Source organism: Drosophila arizonae, chromosome 4 (genome assembly GCF_054131065.1).
Source record: "Drosophila arizonae isolate 15081-1271.41 chromosome 4, UAZ_ARI_1.0, whole genome shotgun sequence".
Taxonomy (NCBI): Eukaryota; Metazoa; Arthropoda; class Insecta; order Diptera; family Drosophilidae; genus Drosophila; species Drosophila arizonae.
Window position 1 is genome coordinate 25,360,293 of NC_142924.1, and position 20,340 is coordinate 25,380,632.

Below are 20,340 nucleotides of genomic sequence, written 5' to 3' on the forward strand. Positions count from 1 at the left end.
TCAATTAAACTTTAGTTAAGCCCTGGTCCCTAACAGTTATTGGCTTGGCAGCCTCCCTCCTCCTCCCTCGGTCCGGCCACAGATTTATCTGGCTGCAGCTTTCAGCTGTATCTAAACTGGCGCCGTTTCGCGCAAGTTGCTCCCACGACGACGCTTTGGAGACGCCGTCTGTTATCAGGGACTGCGAAACAAGCGGGTCCAACATAACAACAAAAAATAACAAACAACTGTAGCCAAATTTATGCAACTAACAAAATGTTGTTTTTTTCTCATGGCGCATTTTTTGCCCTCCTCGCATTTTTTGTAGTCTAAATGTTTGCTGGAACAACTGAGCGCCAGCAGCAAAAACCCCAGCTTGAATCCCAATTTTTTACTCCTTCACACATTCGCTTACAAATCCTGGGGAAGTTTGTAGAAGAGGCACAAAAAGCGGCTGCCAAACGCTAGCCGAGATGCCTGCGAGAGGAGTTGGCGTAGTGGATACACTCCAACGCGCAAGTTTCGCCAAAACTGGAAAGCGCCACCTGGCGGCTATCTATGTGAGTCCGCTCATTAGCATGTTACTGTGCGACCTTTCGCTAGAGCTATAGTCGAAAAAAATAATCAGTAGGGAGCAAAATAGAAAATGGTGTAAAGAACACTGAAAATCAGATGTGTGAAGTTATCGATAATTATCGATATTCTATAATGAAAGCAATGACATATAATGAGACCTCTACTATTTGGGGAATACCGGGTATCTGCAAGTGGAGCAGCCCCAGCTTGCTCGAGCTTTTTTGCGGTTGCTTTTGTCAGTCATTTGCGACGCTCTAAAGGAGCAGACATTTTGCAAGTTTGTTTGACAAGTGTGACAAGTTTTAAGGCCCATAACTAACAAACAAAGCAGCCAAGCAGAGCAGCTCCCAGAGGCAGGCTATCTGGTTACCTTGCAAACAGCAGCAGCAGGAGCAGCAGGAGCAGGAGCAGGAGCGGGATCAGGTCTGTCGTGTTGCTGCTGCCTTATCAAATGCTGTGGTTAAGCCTAGGCATATTACATATGTACATCGCACTAGCTACAGAGACGACAGTGAGCAATAAAAGTAAATTTCGCACCCACCGACTGCTGGCTGCTGCCTTGTCTCAGATTTTTGCCAGGGGTGGCTATCAGAGGTCCCCACAGACTTTCACATGACTCGTTAAACTTTTTGCCATTGTAATAGTTCTGCTTGGTTAGTTGATTTCTTCTTTTGCCACACATAAGCACATCTCGTCTGTGTGTGTGTGTGTGTCTTTGTCTGTGCAGTGTCCATGTTTAGTTGCTTTACATATAAGCCGCCCTTTGCCTTGGTTTTAGGGTGGACCCAGTCTCACTTTTCAGTCTCCTCCTTCTTGGTTATGCGCATAATTTATAGAGTACGAGAATATGTTGCCGTGCTCTTGCCGTCCGAAAGTTTGAAGGTTTTCGTTTAAGACGTCGCAATTTCTTTTTAGTTTGGATCCGCTTGGGTCCTTGGGCCAGTTATTGGGGCCCGCAGGACAGTCGAACGTCAAGGCTCTGCGCACACTCGTCCCAATATCATTATGAATGCTCCTTTGGCAAATTATCTAATATTCCCACTGTGTTACGCAAGCCGCCCGAGCTGATTGATAAATGATATTTACCTTTTAGCGCCCGATTCGATGCATCGCTAACGAGCCGAATCAGGCATTAGGCATTCAGATAATCAGCAGCGACGTCGTGACAGCAATTACCAGCATTAGCTTAAAGTCAAGTGGCATTGGCATGCAATTAGTTGCCTGACGTAATTCTAGTTTGGCCAGCATGCCGGCCGGGGCACGCCTGCATTATGTAACCCAAATTGGATAAGGTCTCCCCGCTGGCGCTCATTGACAGATTAACGTCTGCTTTGACTTTGTAAGCAGAGATCCCAGGCTCACACACGTGTCGCGTCTGCTGCTCCAGCTTTATTCAAATGCCGAATTCGATGGGCCCCAAGCATCTGCAACTGATTTGGCATTGGCATTGCCAGTCCTCAAGCAGCAAAGAACTTTCATCGAACTTAACAGCCCTAACACGATAATAGGGCATATGAATGAGAAATTATAATGGGATAAGTCGAAAGTAGAATCTGTCCACATCTTAAGCAACATAACGTAAATAATTCTCAAACTCTTCACACTTTGGTTATAGGTAAACAAATGTTTTGCGAGTATTCATAGGCAATCCAATTAAGGCTTATTCCAATTAATTGCCAACATTTTAGTTATTACAACTCTATTCTATTTAGTTGAATTAAAATGGCTTCTTTTGTTGGCCAAACCCGATTAAACAACCCGATTTTTAGCCATACAATTTTTTGGCATGTAGATATGAAAATCCCGCCTCGTGCTACATTCTGCTCCGGTCTTTTGTTCAGCCTTCTCTCTGGGGTATTAGGGCTGCGTTTGGGCGTTTGGTCTGTCGAGGGCTTAATAATGAGAAGAGCGCTCCATGTGTGCAACTGACAAATATATTAAGCGAATTATTATAAATAATTCAAATAGTTTTCCACCCCCGCAACGGCCTATTATACCCGTTCACGTTCAGTGAAGTGAGTGTATTCGGCGTAATGTCTCTGTCGCTGTGCATCGATATAAACTATGAGAATGCGAATGGTGGATGTTACTAAAATATGAATATTATATTAAAGCGCCCCTTGGAGGCGTGTCAAATCAATACCAACTCGAATGACCTATCGACCCGCTCTACAGTCCTCTAGGGTATGGCAAGCAGACAAAGATATTTGCATCATCTATTTGGTTTTCTTTTCGATCGAGCGAGTATTATGTCGTCAGTTAGGCTCGAATTACATTTGACTATGAAAATGTGCGTAATATTTTCACTAGATTCACAAACATTAAATGGCTATTTTTCCATTATGTTATATTTTTTTATGCTTTTTGCCATAATTTAAAAGATTAAAATTTAGTGCATTTTGACAGTCGGCAACAAAGCTCTGGCACAATTTTATTGTTAGTGGCTGGCCATATAGGAATGGCTTTCAATTTTTCCATAATTTATTTGTAATTTATGTGCAATGCCAATACAGATTCAGGAAACTATTTTTTAAACGTTTCCTGTGCAGACTTGAATTAAACACACTTAAGAAACTGTCTTACCAAAATGAAAACTCGCTTTTTAATATATGTATTTGTTTTATAAGAGCTGGCCTCATATTTTGGGCATATCCCAAAAACAGAAAGCTTAACTTTAACAGTCTGCAATTGGATTACCATAGAGCATACTCTCTATAAAAATCAATCCTTGAATCTGTGCCTATTTTTCACAAGTTGCCAAATAGCTATATGTAGGTATTTCTGCTCAGATGCCCGTTGACCTCTATTGCAATTTGTGCACAGTGTATAAATAGAAACGCCAGCAAAGTATTTGTGCACTCAGCGGCAAAGTAGGAATGCTGTGTTGCTGTTGCTGCTCCTGCTCCTGCCAGCGCAATGATTATAAATTATAACGGGCTGGCACGGGTAGTTGGAGCTGTGGCATAGCCCAGAAATATATGTATATACATACATATTTTAATAGTTAGATATATATATATATATATATGTATATATATATATATATATATATATATATATATATATATATATATATATATATATATATATATATATATATATATGGATATGGATATGTGGGGACATATATCATTGATGGATGCAAGCGCGCTTAGTTGAGTGGAAAAAAGGCTGTCGACTGCGGGCTGAACAAGAAGTGGGCACGCAGCTTAAGCCGCTCCAGAACGAAATCCTTGAAGCTTTTGATTTATTTGCTCGGGGAAATCATTAATTTGTTTGCCAGCAACAAAGAAGAAGAATGAGCGAGAGTAGCAAGTAGAGAAAAGAGAAAAGCTTAGCATTCAGTTTCCGCCGCTGTCAGATTTAGGGGACACAAACAACCACCGAAAATGGAGCCAGCAGCGAAATTTAAATAAAACGAAACCAACAAAGTAATCTGACACATGCGCTGCCAAATGATTGCCTTAACGATACTTTGGCACGCCCCCCCTCCCCCTCCCCCACGCCCCACACCAGCCGGCTATGCCCCAGCCGCTGGCTGCAAGACAGCTTCTGGGCTGATGCCTCGGAAGCCCAGCCAGCGGAACACTAATCCCATGTGCAGTATCTCCCATGAACAATACACAAAACTGAAAGTCACTTTACTTTATAACAGCGCGCGGCAAAGCTGACACTTATTAAGGACGAGGAAAAGTCTAAAATGCAAAATTTCCAACGAAAATCGGATGAGTTTAATGCGAATTACTGCGTGATATTTGGAGCCTTGAAGGAAATAAATAAATACACGTCTCTATTTAGTTTTATGAGAATGCCTAGGGTACTTGGGGGGCTTCCCTAGAACTATTTTTACATTCATTATATTACCTCGCTCGCCATTTTGATGGCTGGACCTCGTAATCTCTTGGCTGCACTCGTTAGGGTTGCTGCGATCGATGATGATAGTATCCGCCGGTTCCGAATCCGTGGCCGATTCCTCCTCGAAGCGCACTCTCACTTTTTTTATGACTTTCGTCACCCTGCGCTCTGCGCAATCGGAGAGTGAGGAGTCAGTTAGCCAGTCGCTGCTGTTATATTCAGGAATCCAATCATCTGGTATATCTATATCGTCTTCAGCCGTTTGTTGGGGCTGCTCTAGGGGTTGCTCGGGCAACTTTACCTGAATAGATGTTGCAAATATTTGGTATGCATATTTCTTAAGAAAGAGCGATTCGGCTTACCTGGCCATGGAGTCGTCTATATATCCTGAGGATCAGAAGGAGCAAAACGAGGATCGAGAAGCATGCTGTCCCCGCTATGAAGCCGAGATTTTCAGGCTCTGGCATAACCACATCAAAAGTTACTATCGGCAAGTTTTTTCCATAGGGCGGATAAATAAACCGTAAAATTTTGAATGTGAAATTTCCGAATTTGGTCTTCGGATACGGTTTATCAGACTCGACAAAGCGCAAGGTTTCGACAAACATTCTGGGAAGATTAACCAATCCATATCATATTTATGAAACAACGCTGGAATATAGTCCTTACCTTGTAATCTTGTAGGTGCCTGAGCGAAGTAGTTTCAAATTGCCGCAATAGTATAATATAAAATAATGTAAAGACATTAAAGCCTTTGTAGTGTGGTAGTGTTCTGTGGTGTCATGTGTAAATGTGTTGTTTGACTGTGTGATCCCAGGCAGTCTCAGTTCCCGAAAAGAATTGATTGATAATTCCCTGCCTACTTGGGTAAACCCACAAAAATGTTCCCTGGTTTATAGAGGGCTGTGAGACGGTGTTCAGCATAGCCCAAAGTCAAGAAAATCAAACGCAAAAGCAAACCATCATCACTCACCAAACGAGAGCAGACGTTGCCGGGCCGCGGAATCCTATAAAAGAGAGTGCTATTGGCATAGGGACGTCCTGGTGAACTTGTAGCTGATGCGGCGCAGCCGCTGCCAACTAACTTGGCCCAGTGCGCGTGCCCTGAGCCAGCGACACGTACGAGAAATCATGAAATGTTGCCACCATCATACCGAGAATTGTACGGCAACGTGCAAGCAATCAAAGTATATGGAGGCGCAGCCTCGTCTAGCTCTGTGCCTGGCTCCCAGAGAGTTGTACACGTCTGATTTTTACTACACACGTGTGGGATGTGACGTCAACAGGATGCCGGCTGCAGGCTGCAGGCTGCCGGCTGACTGCTGCCTACTGCTAGCTGTGAAACTAACCCAAAGTTCTGACAGCTACTAGCTGCACCCTCTCTCTCATCCTCTGGCCCTCTATCTCCCGCTAGCGACGAAGCATTGAGCAATTCTCCGGCAGACGTGCCACCAAAATGTATGGCATAACTGACGGCCCAGACGTGCCAGACGGAGAGGCTGCTTCTGCCTTTTGCTGTTTAAGTAAGCATGCAAATGTCACATGCAGTTGACTCCCGAATCCGAACAGGCGGTCTACAGCCTGTCGTACAGGCGGGCGTACAGGCGGGTAGCGGGCAATCAGATAAGCAGTCTCAGTTATCAGTGGGCGAGCATCTGTGTGCGTATTCATAAAAGATGAGACAGCGTGGTTAGTCAACTGCCACGACGGGAACTAGGCGAGATACGAAGTCGAGCCTCGAACTGGGCTGAATTTAGTGATTTCCCCAAGCATCTGGCGTACTTTTACATAATTCCGTTATGGGCTCCAGAGTCTTGGCTGATGGTTATTGATTTTGCGGCTCGGCCAAGGTGAACAGTTTGAGTTACCCCAGTGATGGAATTGTTGCATACTTCTTTGCCGGCCTAGTCTCGTGTGTATCCGAGACATGGGGCGCAATATGAGCCGCTGTTAATCAGAAATTCATATGGTACTTCGAGAGGCGTCAGTAACTGGGCTAGGGAACTGATTACTGATTTCTTGGCCGGCAACAGGAGTCTTCTGGGGCGTCTACTGAAAATCTAGCCGAGCCCCAGGACGTAATTTACAATTACTGCACGCACAGACAATTTATTTTCGAGCTCGAACGTTTTGGCCTGCAATAACACGCGTCCCGCGGCAGGACGAGCACTGCTGCCTCCCAGGTGTATTGCAAATCAAAAAATCAGGCAACCCGAGGCAGGGCTCGGCAAGGCGCACGCACGCCCAGGCAATCAGTTAAATGTTTGTGGAACTTCAGCTCGCCAATGCCAACCGAAGCACTCGAGTCTCGAGCTCTAGTCTCTAGTCTCGCGTCTGGCGTCTCTAAGGGGCAAAAAGCCAAGTTCTCTGTGCGTTTTTAGCTCTCCTTTGTTTTTGCCTGTGGATGGCGCTCTGACACGCCTTCGCCAAAAATTGAGTAGAATTGAGTTTGCTCGCGCCAACCACGAAATAAAAGAACTGAAAAGCAACAAAATCAAATGGTGCCACTGTGGCCAGGCAGGGAGCGACGCCCGATGAAGCGCCAAGTTGAAAAATCGTTTGTCGCAATGTGAGAAATGGAAGCGCCAGGGCCAAAGGCAACCCAAAATCGAAAGCCGAACTCGGAACGCCGAAAGAGGAACTACTACCGGGGAAGGGCGTTCGCCCAGCTCTGCCGCAGACGAAGTGATTTGGCTTTTAAAGAAACGAAAGAAAGAAAGAAAGCTAGAAAAAACCCTGCCATGTAATGAAACTGACAATTTAACTCGCACTGTGTGTTCGTGCTGAAAAATCGTGTTATCGATTTAATGCGTTGCACTATATAAGTCGACACACACACACATGCGGATATATACTGAAAACAAAATATATATACATATATATATAGTAGGGGTATCCATTTTACACACGGACTGCGTATCAGGAGCAAATGCGCATTGCCGAAAGGGTTGGCTCCGTGTCCTGCTTCGATTTCCCTTTGCCTTTGGCTTTGGCTTTGGCTTTGCCTTTGCATTTGTATTTGGCTCTGCCTTGAGCTGTGGCGTTGCCTTTATCGCTGGCTTCTGGCTTTCTGACTGACTGACATTTTCGTGTTGTTTACGAGATTTCTCTTTCGCCGTAGTTTATTTTTTGTCCGTATTTCTAATGGCTAGACTGCCCGGCAAAAGCATTTGATTAATTCGTAGCCGTTTTCAATTTGAAATTGCTTTAGTTCCTTTTTCACTCAAGTCCTCTGCGAATATATGTCTGTCTGTGATTCTATGTAAGTGTGTAATGTGTGTGTGTGTGTGTGTGTGTGTGTGTGAGTGTGAAGAGCACTTTAAACGTATGGGTAAGCCCTTGGAACTAAGTTTCTACTTCTCTTCTAGTTCTGTTTGACTCTCTCTGGGACTGAAATCTAGTTAGCCCTAGTTGAGTGATTTTTTATTGTAACTGTCACTTATCGTCGAGTCGTCCGTGTTGTCCCTGCAATCATCCTCTCTTTAACATAACATAAATTAAGCTGACATCAGCTACAATGCGAACTAGACTAACTCACTTGACTAATTAACCCATTTGACAACCAAATTGATTTTATACTAATTGAGACAATTTCCTCTTTCTCGTTTTAGGTACGTATAAACATTTCAATAGAAACATGTAAGAATGTGGCAATCGAGCTGTACAATACTCGTCCCAACTCCATAATGATTGCCACTGGACTAGCATAAATCATGCATGATATCTCCTAAGTAACTTTACTGTAAAATAATTTTCTTCCTTTATAAATGCTGATCACATAATCGTCGCGTAGCTGTTACAAATGTTACATAGTACATAATAGGTTACGGGATAGGTCCCGTGTAAATGAGGAACAGCATTTAATAGATGGATAAAGGGAGCGAGATCGAGAAAGAGAAAGAGAGAGAGCGAGAGGGACATATGAAAAGCTAGAGAATAACAAATAGATAGAGGACAGGACATATGTAATAATGACAACTCAAGAAAATATAAACGAGAGACGTTAATAACGAAGCAGAGATAGAAAAAATAAGCCTAAATGTGCTGAGTGTCGCCCTGCCTATGAGTTCAGCTCTGTAGCCTAGTCCCTGTGGCCTAGTCCCTTGCAGCGACAGCTTGTCGGCTCGTCAGGCTCGATCTCTCTCACAGTCGTCCCGATAAATGCCACACGCAGTGGCATGCAACAGAATGAGTTTATATGCTTATTACGTTTGCTGGCAGCTATCGGTTTTTGGGTTTGGTGGCTCTGCTGCTACGGCTCAGGCTGCCTCTGATGCTGCTGCATTGAAGTGATTGTATTGTACATTATTATGATTATTATGAAAATGCAAATGAAGCAAAGTTTGCCTGTTGGCAGTTGCCAGTTACAGATGCTGTTGCTGCTGCTGCTCCTGTTGCAATTGCAGGCATTCATTATTATTAATATGACAGAAAACAGAAGCCGAGCGGCGGTTAAACATGCAAAATGCTTTAAGCGAATTGCGAACTGAATTCGAAATGAACGAGATTGAATGAATGAGTCGATGGATGAATGGAGCCCAGACTGAATGGGTGACTGACTGTCAATTCAATTGCCGCCGAAGACATGTGCAGTTTCTTCATGCTGCCAGCTCGCCCACACAAATGCGGCCTCTCTCTCTCTCTCTCGCTCCCACCTTCGCTCGCTCTGTTTCTTTCCCTTTCGCTGCATAACATGTACGTGGCATGTAAATAGAGTCAACAATCGACATTGTTTGGCAGCAGTCTGCATGCTTAATGCTTCACTTTTCGCATAATATTTGCCAAGGTTGTTCTTGTTGTCGTTGCTGCTGCCGCTGCTGCTGCTGCTGCTGCTGCCGCTGCTGCTGCTGTTTGGTTGCCCATTAACATAATTTCAATTTGCATAAAATGACGTTAAATATTACATTTTGGACAGCTGCAGCAGCCACTGCAATTGCCATTGCAACTCCAACTGGTTGACTGACAGCGACCACGCCCCTCCCATGCGCAGGGAGTAGCTAATTGCAGGTGTGAATGTGTCGCACTATGTGAATTGCCAGCTTCATTAGCCAAACGCACACACACACACACACACACATACACACACATGTGCATAATCCATTGTTCCTCTTATGTTGCCCGCTTGCGCATTTCACATTTAATTTAGATTGCATTTTTTGTTGCCTGCATAATGCACATTATTTCCAAATCTAATGCGAACAATTTGTACAAGTTATTTGGTTATTTTGTGGCCGGTTTATGCGGATATCGAAAAACTGCATTTAGAGTCGGCCCTAAAACTAATTGATTGAAGTGTTTACAAATATGCATAATAGCCAGAGCTATGGCCATGCCCATGTCCATTCGTTAAATGGGCGCCAGCCTAATTAATATGCATAAATATTCCACACTCATTCAGATAGCCGTCCATTATGATAGGTTTATGGGGAATATTATCAATAATGCATTTATATGGGTAATATTTTCCGTCATTTCGTTTATCAATTCAACATTGTTGCAATTAAAGATGATTAGGCATTTGCGATAAGGGCTTTACATCTATTCTTATGCACTTACCGAAAGAATCATTCCCTAAAATATTATAGTTCTACTGTTCCACATACGATGTTATATGAGTTGTTTTTTGTTTGTATTATTTCGAGTGTGATTTCTCAGGCCAACTAGAACTGGACATCGAAATCTCAGCTGGATGCGATTTAATGCATACTTGATGAGATCTCTGTTGAATAGCAGAACCCTGCTTTTAACTTGAGCCAAGCATTAAATTTGTCGAGCAATTAATTTGCTCATGAAACTGAAAACCCTTTTGAATGCGTAAATGAGCGCAGATTTTAAGGCGCGCAGAAGCCCTGCCGCCATCAACGAAACGAAACTTTGAAGTATTTCCAACTCGATTACCATAACCCAACTAAGAATCATAATCAAATTTATCCATTTGACACTAAACTTTCTACAAAGGCCATAGCTGGGGAGCGGGGCACTGCCAATGGCTGGGGAGCAGGGCTGGGAGCTGGGAGTGTAAGGGAACTTTTCGTTTCTGTTTGTCTAGGACGACCAAGAGAGCCAAGCGAGAAAAGCATCGTCATCATCAACTTGCCGTACAGTTGCCTTCAAATCGAGTTAGTCAATTAGAAATTTTCGTATAGTTCGTACATTCAATATGCTCTTGAAATGCCGTTGCTCGAACGAAATCCGTTTAGGGCTCGTTGCGGGCATTGAGCAATGCAAATTTTGAGGTTCTCAGTAGTCAGCATTTCGACAATCGACGCTCATCCCTCGGCTGAAGCAGTGCATGACCCCACAGAGCGCCTCCCATCCAGGGTACTAAGTGTTGGCCCGTCCCGAATCCATTACCAAATCTAAGTGAAGGCCCCAAGCCGCTTTATGCTTATGCTAGGGTGTCATGCTTACAACGCTCTCAATGATACAGCACAATTCGTTGGCTCGGATGCTTTTGGCTTTTTATGCAGTTTTTAGACGCCGCACAGTTTCTATATGTTTATGCCATGTGGAAGTGGCACTGTTGTATTGGCATGCTCAAACCATGTATGTGTGTGTGTGTGCGTAAACTCATTAAGCTGGGGAAGTTTTGTGCCTTAATTTGGCTTTGCAAGTGACTTAGTTGCTTGTTTTCGAATCACAGACTCGTTTGGCCAATGTGCCACAGCATTGTTGCATTGTCTCTCTGTGCAAAGAGCACTTGTCTTTGCGCAAAGCCATGCAAATAGGCCATAAATTCATATTTTATTGGCCTGGCTCGGACAAAGCCACGACAGACAGCAGACACACTGCAATGCAATGACCCCTCGACCGATGCTGCTCCAAAATGCTCAAAAGCTTCACACAAACAATTATGTCAACTATAAGCTGCTTTGCTCTCTCTCGCTCTCTCTCTCTCTCTCTCTCTCTCTCTCTCTCTCTATCTATATATATATTATGTGTATATGTGCTTGCATGTGCCTGTGTTGGCAATGAACTTGCGGCATGATATGCATTGCAGCATTGCATACTTTGCGCCCGACCAAAATGTAGCAGATCAGGCAACAAATTATTCGCTTTGAATAATACTTTGAGGAGCATGCAGAGCGGCATGTTCTGCATGCAGTCACTCTTTAATATTGCACTAGACTCGCAACAAATAAAATTATTAATTTATTATAATTTATTTGCCTGAACCCGTAGAATGAACAATATGAGTTTTGCAATACGGAATTTGTAGAATAATTATGTAGAGCAAATGGGGTTGCCATCTTTATCTGTGCGCTAGAGAGATATATTGAAAAGCTCTATGAATGATTATATTTAACTGTGATTACTGATTTTCATTGTTTTGCTTCTCTGTTGATATTTGCAATTTTCGTTCTATTATATTGGATCTATACAGCTGAAATATTTTGAAATCTAAATAGAATCGTTTCCGGAATGTCTCCAGCAGTGCTCTAAGTAGGCAACATTAACATAAACACCGAAAATCTATTCCATTTTCCAATTTGGCTCCCTTGGAAGCTGCAGCAGCCAAGAACGGCAGCATTTCAGGCGCCAGAGCAGTTAACGGTCCGGAAATATGAAATGATTGCAATTGAGTGTAATTCGCTTTGATTTTAGTGAAAATTGTCCCAATAGCAGCAGCAAATGTTGTGGCTGTTGTTCGGGTCGCCTCGACTGCAGCGAGCACTTAATGTAATTTCCATTTCAACAGCCATCAAAGCGGGAGGGAGAGAGAGAGACAGAGAGAGAGGGAGAGGGAGAGGGAAAGAGAAAGAGAGCATTCGGTCAGCATGCCATGTCCACATATATTTCTGTATAAATTTCAATTTAGTTCATGCTGAAATTTGCATTTGCAGCTGTCGAGCAAATTATTGCAGGCAGCTTAGCTCGGTGTCCTTTAGGCCTTTTGATTGTTGTTGTTTTAATTAAAAAAAAGTAGACACACACAAACACACACACACACAGACAAATGTATATATTATTTCTACGCTGTCTGTTCATATGTCCATCTGCCCGTCCGTCTGTCCGTCCGTCCGTCCACTTGTCCGCCTGTCTGTCCGTTGTTGGCTTTGCCATTCAAGTGTTAATTTTATTGACATGTGACAGCCAGCAAATAACTTGCCAGTTGGCAAATGTTTAAATGTCGCAGCTTGTTGTTGTTGCTGTTGTTGTTGTTGTTGTTGTCACTGTTATTGGTTTTGTTGGCCTCGCTGCGGTCGAAATGGATATTTTTAATGAATTTAATAAACGCACCGCTCGAAACGATTCTCGTAAATCTCGCAATATCAAAAAATAATGCGAAAAAGAGAACCATTTGACATGCAAGCCGTGAAAGCGCAGTAAAAGGAATGCCAAATGGAAACCAGAACCGAAGCCGAAACCAAAAGGCAAAGGTAAAGGGACAGCCAGTACGAGGAAACATTAATCAGCGTTAAAAGTCGCATTAAACAAAATGGGCGCGGCAACGCGGCAGGCAGCGGGTGGCGGGTGGCGGGTGGCGCTTGGTGGGGGCAGGAGTCGGGGCGCTGGAGGCAGTGCAAATTGCACGCAAGGCCAACAACAGCCAAGCAACCCAATAAGGACCCGAGAATTATCGAAACGTAAACGAAATGCCAAAGAAAATTGGAAAACTGTTGGCGAAAGGGAAAGCTAAAACAGAGGAGCAGCATTAACAGGAGAAGGAGGAGCAAGAAGAAGACCTAACACGCATAGCTGCTATTGGAAGCGAGCTACCCACAGCAACGGCAGCGGCAACAAGGAACGTGGCGAAATGAGCGACTGGCAGTCAAAATCATTAAAAAGTCGTAAAAATCAGTGGGAATGGTGAATGGAGAAAATGGGGGCGGGGCAGAGCGAGGCGAAGCGGCTACTGGAAATACGCACGCTTTATAATTAGAATTTAATCAAGCGCAAATCGCAAACTCTCGCAATTTGCAAACCGAACCGAACCGAACCGAAGCGAGCCGGGGCAGCAACAAAAATTGGTTGGCCTTGATGGGCGGGTCTCAGTCTGTGTTATGGGTGTGTGCGTGTGAGTGTGCGCTGCTTTTGTTTAACGTGTAATTAAAAGCGTCGTGAAAACCTTTTAGTGTAACGCCAATAGAAACTCTGGGTGCGATGATATTAAATTTCCCGAACGAAAGAGTTAGCTAGATCCAGCGCACCCCAAGAGCAGAGATTAAAAGTAAAAGCCCCATCAGGACGACGCCGACCTTGTCTAACCTTCTGGTAATTGATGGAAGGTAACAACTTTTTGCATGTGTCATCTAACAAATGATGCGATGCGCAATGCTATGGCTTCCGGGCAGGAGCTTTCAATCATTGCCAATTACAAAGTGCGAAGATGTGGAAGAGTCACTGTGTGTGTGTGTTTGTGTGTGTGTGGGCTAATGACACTGTCCACCTGACTCTCCGCTCCCTGCTCATGGCAAGAAAAAGTGTATCTACTGAAAATATAAGAGAGATATTCCCTGAAATACATTAGGACAATTTCTTCATTTGTATATATATAGATTAGAAATGAAATTAATTGGATTGCGCCATAGGTTAAATGTCATTTATTTTAGAAATACGATACGCAGAGATTGACTTTTTGAAGAACTTTAGATTGCTAACTGCTCGGATAACGTTCAGTTCATGGGAAAATCGTAATGAGAAAAAATCCAGTTTTGAAGTAGCTAACTTGCTTCCATATCGTGACGGAGCAGCAGAGAGCGTGCTCGCTAAAATAATCCTCTAGGGAGCTCGGAAATAGCGCCCAGTTACAGGAGGAGAAAAAGTTGTGACGTTCTAATTACTGGGCTGGCAGCGGAGCTCAACACGACCTGCTTGTCAAGTATAAACTTTGGCCATAAACAAATTTTAATGGAGCAATTATAAGCGTCTAAAAATGGCTCGCAAAACAAAAGCAACTCGCAATTTTCATAACTAAAGGGCAAACTACTTTTTGCGCCAACTATGACGGCTCTGGCAAGCTCTAAGTTCTCAGTTCTCAGTTCCCAGTTCGCTGTTCTCCATTCTCCATTCTCAGTTCTCTGTTGTGTGCTTTGTTGCTGTGTTGTATGTGCTTGTAGCCAAAATGCAAATGTGTAACACTTGAAGGCACGCAGCCGTATCGTGCAGATTCGTGTCAGGTTGAGCTCGAGGACGATGACGCACGCCAGCGCAAGAATGTCCTGAAACTTCCGAGGGCGGCTGAGTGGCACGGTGGCATGCAATGGCATTTGCTAGACCCCACGTGGACTTCGTTGATATGCATCTGTCAGGCTGGGCGTGGGGTAGATTGCTGCTAGATTTACCGGCTTGGCGTCTTTCATGCTTATCGACAAAATCATTTGCCGCAGTGGCAGCAGCAGCAGCAGCAGGAGGAGGGGGAATATCTTCATAAATCCATTGCATACCCCCAGGCGCTGACGAGTCATTCATTGCTGCTGTGAATAGGCGGTAGCTGACTCGCAGAGTTAACCCCTTGTTGCCCGCATTTAAATTCCGTCTCTTTCTACTTTGACGGCTTGTTTTTTTTCACTCCCCCTTGCCTTTCCTTCTCTTTTTGTGCTCATGTTTACATTTTAGCTCATGCGTTTTTGTTTGCTCTGCTGCTCGCCGCCTTCCATGGCAGACGAACCGCTGCCCGCTGCCCGCTGCCCGCCCGCTCGGCAATCTATTAAATTTGTGAGTGCGTTTGCTCGCTCGTTGGCAGCAGACAATAAAACTGTTGAAGTGATTAAAAATAGTCGCAGTCTCAGTCGCAGTCGCAGTCGCAGTCGCAGTCTGCACTGCACTTTTTTCCATCATGTTTTTTGTGATTTGCCTAGCGTCGATTCGTTGTTTCGGACCTACGGAAAATCGATCAAGTCGATGGTGCGTTAATGGATTTCTAGGCTAGACAAAAGTTTATTGAACCGCATGCTGACAATGCGAACACCAACATCAACTCCAATGTCGACAGTGAACTGGAGCTGTGGACGGCCACAGAGGAGAGGGAACAGGGCAGAGCGATTAAATTTGTCTGCCTTGGTCATTCAGCCTCATTGAAAGTACTTGCCACTGGGCGCAGCCACGCCCACTGTCATGTTGAGGCAAAAACACGCGCCACTCATCACGTAAGGCGCAGCCAGAAGGGCTAAAGGAGAAAATGAAAAGGAAAGCGGAAAAAAATCTTAGACTAATCGTTTTTTGATTTCTTACCTTGCCACAAAGGTTGAGGGCCAACCTTGCGTTGGCCTGTGCCAAGGGCAGGAAACGTGGGCAGGAAAAGGGTTTTACGAGCCCGAACCCGTGCCCACCACCGCTGGCTCTTCTATCCATTACGACGTCTCTCTTGGCCCCATCTAGATAGTCCGCTTTCGTCCGAGAAGTAATAAACGCCTGTTGAAGCCGCCGCGCCGTCTCCTGCCCGACCCATTCCTTTTTTTACCTTTCAAAATCCTTTTTGCTTTGGCTGTTTTTGCATTTGTAATATTGAATAATGTCGTTTTAATTACCGCATCGCATCGCATCGAGGGCCGGGCAGAAATCGTGTTCTGCGGAAATAACTGACTTAAGAAAAATAAGAAAAGAAATGGAAATAATTTTAATTAATTCGGCACGTAAAAAACGCCAGAGCCTCTAATTACTTTTGTCTGTGTGAGAAATGAAAATGAAATTGAAATTACTTAAAGCGCAGCATGAAGGAAAAAATGAAAAGAAGCAAAGCAGCCAATGTAAAGTGGAAAACGGAACATGGAAAATGGAAAATGATTAGAGCAGGTGTGAGTAAATGGTTGAAGATTTATTACCGCAAATGACGAGTTCTTAAAGCCCGGCTAATTCCGAACAAGAGCGCACCTATTCAGCTTACCTTCCCCTGGCCCCGAATCCCGCTGTCGTTGATTTGATTTGTTGTTGCCTTGGCTGCGTCTAATTATAAAAACTCAGCTCACTCCGCTTCGGCCGCCTTTTTAAAGCTCCTGCTATCATGGGCTTCTTAGGAGCCTCCACCCCCCCGTGAGCTGCGGCAGCCGCAATCCAATCAGCCGCTAAGTCGTCGGCCTGCTCAACTTGGCGTTGATTAAAGGCCAACATTTTTGCGTCCCGCACACAGGTATGCTACATAAAATGCGTATCAGCTTAGACAGCCCGCTAATTGACAGGCCAAGGGCGGACTGAGGTGGCCGGGGTGGCTGGGGCGAGCAGCGTTTTGTAATTGAATTGAATTGCTTTAGTGGATTTTCGTGAGTGCTGCCTCCCGCTGAAGTGTCTGGTCAGCAGCACAGCCACACAAGTGTATGTATGTATATGTGCAGGTGCAAACGGCTGGAACGTGACGCTAATGAATTTCTACTTCTACGGCAGATAACTGTGTGGCCGTCGTCAATGTTGAGGTATCGAGCATTTATCGGGGCACATTCAATGCTTTCAGTGTGCCCAGCTCTCGGAAGCAGTTCCATTTGCGTGCTTTTAGTCATCATAGCTGTTCCCTGTGCATTCCACTCTATTGGCTGCCGATTATCAAAATTAATTAATCGCCTATCGAAGGAAACGGGATCAAAACTGGCGCTTGGGCTCCCCATTGCCATTGGCATTGGCAAACAGCGTAAAGTGCACTTAAATGAATTCAACAATTAGCAAAGCCGCAATATAACAGTTTGTATAACACACGGCTGAGCCACGCCCCACGCACCACGCACCACATATCACGCACCTCCCACACACATCATTTTTATTGCATAACAAAAATTGTCAACATTGTCAAAATTGTCAGTCAGGAGGAAATATGCATGCATAGCTCGTGCCACGCCCCCGCCTCCACACCCACTTTGTCCCACCTCTTTGATATCATTGCAAAATTTCATTTCCGCACAGGCCTGACAGGTAATGCTCATGACATCCCATTCCCCCCTCTCTACCTGCCTCTCTCTCTCTCTCTCTCTCTCTCGCTCTCTCTCTCTCTCGCTGGGTTTTGTGCTCTTGTCGCTGTTTTTGACAATTTTCATGTTTCAATATTTCAGTAGATGCAGCCAGCAAATCCATTGTTGATTCTACTGCGAAAATTAGTTATGCATTATGCTGGTAAAGTGGGCGTGGCACAATCAGAGACCCTCTAATGCTCTCACAGAATATCCGCCGAACGAACAGAACCCCAGCCCCAAGCGTTGGCAAACTGCCTTGGCATTTTATATGCCGCAATCGTGATGGGTGAGGGGGTGAGCGGGGGAGGTTTAATGTCATTTACGCTGTGAATTGCTCGCTTTGATCGATGCGATGCCATAGTGTGGGTAAAGAGGTTAGACTGTGCTACGGATGCGACACACACACACACACACACACACATACATATATATATACCCACCTTGTCTGGGAATTAGGTAAGGAGCAGGAGCAAAAACTATCCCGTCCACATCGTTAGCTGGGGCAACTACTCGGCTGAGAGACATTTTCGACCAATTGATGGAACCTTCGAAAGTGAAAGCATTTTCGCCAATTCGCTCTGTGGCCAGAGAAATTACTTCCGAAAAACGGACATTCGGGACCGGCTCGGCCTCGCGAGGGGCGTGGCAAATGGCAAACGGCAAATGTGCGTTAATGACAGAATAAAACGAAATCCAAACATAAATTACGCGCTTATCAATTTCATTTATCTTTTGGATTTCTTGGCCATTCGCTGTCGACGTTGCCCTTTTTATTTTGATGGCTTTGTAATTGAGTAATAAACTTCGGCATCGCTTCGCATTTGCGAGAGAAAGTTCTGCCGACTGCCAAACGGAGGCCCCAATCAATTGAAAGTTTCTTTCTTTCCATTTTCTCTCTCGCTCTCTCTCTCTCTCTCTCTCTCTCTCTCTCTCTCTACCATTTTAACAATGGGACAAGGCAATCGCCCAGATAACTAGCCGAAAGTATTCTAGGCTGTCCACTGGACGGCGAGTGCTCTGCGAGCATTTGTTATGCTCGACGCCTTCGATAAGAGCCCATAAAAGGAGCCATTATCAAATTTTTACTACTCTCTTGGCTTATTAATGAGTCTCAATGCTGCGCCAATAGTATGTGTGAGCCAGAACTTTTACAGCTGGCAGGACAGTTCACATTTGCAACCGCTCTGCAGGCGAGCCCCACACCCAAAGGCTGAGCCCGACTTTACATTTTATGGCCAATCCGTCATCCAGATATGCAACTTGGGGGAGGCAACCCCTTCACAGCTGATTCCCAGCCGAGGAAGGCTTTCGACTGCAATTTATATCACTTAAATTTAAAGCAGCAAATAAATCTTCAAATCAACTGAAGTATGAGTGTGTGTGTGTGTATGTGAATATGTGTAACAACTATCCCTTATTGCTCTTGGAGCGCTCTTGCCGGAAATTGACGGCTATCAAGTCGGCAAATCAAAATTGTCCGTCATTGTCGCACTGCGCCTAAAATGACACACAATAAATTTTTATTTGGCGCTTTATTAAATTTTATTCCAGCCACAGCTCCAGCACTAGCAGCCACGGCCGGACGACGATAGTCCACGGGATGCAGACTATATAGCCGACACAGGCCGTCTGGCGTTTGTCTGGCATTGGCCATATAGCACAAATCCCCCTCCTAGCCGACAGTAGCTGTGTCAATGTCTGTGTGTGTGTGTGATAGATACAATTGCGCCTGCGGTGTTGGGGAGTGGGCGTGGTATGCTCGTAGCCTTTGGCAAAAAGTGTTTGTCGTCGTCTGATGAGGATTGCCGCGGAAAAAGGCAAATTCATCAATTACTTAATATAATTACTTTTGGCTTTCGGATTATGCATATATACCAACATTCCCCCACACACACACACACACACACACACACACACTAGCACACACACAGATAGACAGACAGTAGCAAAATGTATTGCTCTGGCTGTCCGGGGTAGCCAACATTAATACTTAATATAATAAATTGTAGCCAGTCCGCAGTGGCTCCCACTCGGTCAGCCCATCTGGCTGCATGGCTAGCCGATTATATGTATGTGCATATAGAAACCACGCCCACCGCACAGCCCTCTCTGGCATTCATTTTGCAAATATTTTTCAGCGCATCGGCCACAAAAACAGAATCCATCCAGGGCCCGGCTCTGGCTCTGTGTCTCTGAGCTGCTGGGCTGCTGGGGTGGAGGGGTGCTGGGGTGCTGGGGTGCTGGGGTGCTGGGGTGCAACTCCATTACCAGTGGCTCTGATGAAATTAACAGACTCCTGCACCTCCTGCACTCGCGAGGGGGGAGCGGAGGGGGCAGCTCTCAAAAGAGAAAACTGTTTGGGTCGGGCGACTTTTACAGCCTATTTGCCATTTTAATGGCACTTAAAGCGCAGTGGAAGCGGAGAGAGCTCCATCAGCTGCAAATATTGAATATCGGCCAACTTACTTGCTGTAATGCTGCAGCAGTAGTTCCGCTTAGGGTTTCTAGTCAGCATCTGAGAGACTAATTAAATGCATCCCGCTGCCATCAATATTCATTTATGCCAACACTTTGGCCGGCCTCATCCATGGTAACGCTTTATTGGCCACAATTATCGTAAACTTCAAATTGTTTGGGGCGCCATTTGATGGGCATATTTTGTCGGTTAATAATATTGCATTAATTTATACAGTTATTGGCTGCGGGGCCCATCACGGCCGCGCATTAAGGGCAATTAACTTCAAACTATGCCAGCCCGAGCTGGCAGATGCATCGGCGCAAACTATTGCATTTAAATTTAATTCAATTTCGAGTGCTTGAATAATGTGCTCTAAAAACGCGTAATTGCATCACAAATATTAATTTCATTAAATTCATAATGTCAAATCTTTTTATTATTATCGCCGCGGCGTTGCGCATATCTAATGGGATCGGGCGCGTAAAATTAAAACAATTAAATGTCATAAAAATAGCAAAGTGCATCATAATTCATAAATAATAGCACGATTTGGCGTGCCCGAAAGGCTTTCGAGTAAATGTGACAAATATCGCA

General features: G+C 44.6%; 2 protein-coding genes and 1 long non-coding RNA gene across 9 annotated transcripts in view; 1 reads left to right on the top strand and 2 right to left on the bottom strand.

The window, feature by feature from the left end:
- The window catches only part of Ten-m (teneurin transmembrane protein Ten-m), a 138,455-nt gene that overhangs the window by 95,707 nt on the left and 22,408 nt on the right, over positions 1-20,340 (top strand). The gene's annotated exons all lie outside the window — the stretch shown is intronic.
- Positions 217-5,256, bottom strand: LOC108613757 (uncharacterized). The gene is made up of 4 exons (XM_018007442.2): positions 5,080-5,256; positions 4,773-5,019; positions 4,420-4,711; positions 217-584 (listed from the first exon to the last, which is right to left on the bottom strand). Exons 1-4 carry the CDS (start codon positions 5,154-5,156, stop codon positions 553-555), a joined length of 648 nt encoding a protein of 215 aa, XP_017862931.2. The 5' UTR covers positions 5,157-5,256; the 3' UTR covers positions 217-552.
- Positions 13,944-16,740, bottom strand: LOC149269484 (uncharacterized). The gene is made up of 3 exons (XR_016269991.1): positions 16,238-16,740; positions 15,586-15,936; positions 13,944-15,233 (listed from the first exon to the last, which is right to left on the bottom strand). It is a non-coding gene; the product is annotated as an uncharacterized LOC149269484 (long non-coding RNA).

What these genes read in the sequence shown, in the direction of transcription:
- LOC108613757 (XM_018007442.2), bottom strand. Translation starts at nt 5,156, where the DNA reads ATGTCTTTACATTATTTTATATTATACTATTGCGGCAATTTGAAACTA. An exon ending in GGCACCTACAAGATTACAAG is followed by an intron (nt 5,020 to 5,079) that starts GTAAGGACTATA and finishes TAATCTTCCCAG; the next exon opens with AATGTTTGTCGAAACCTTGC. An exon ending in ATAGACGACTCCATGGCCAG is followed by an intron (nt 4,712 to 4,772) that starts GTAAGCCGAATC and finishes ACATCTATTCAG; the next exon opens with GTAAAGTTGCCCGAGCAACC.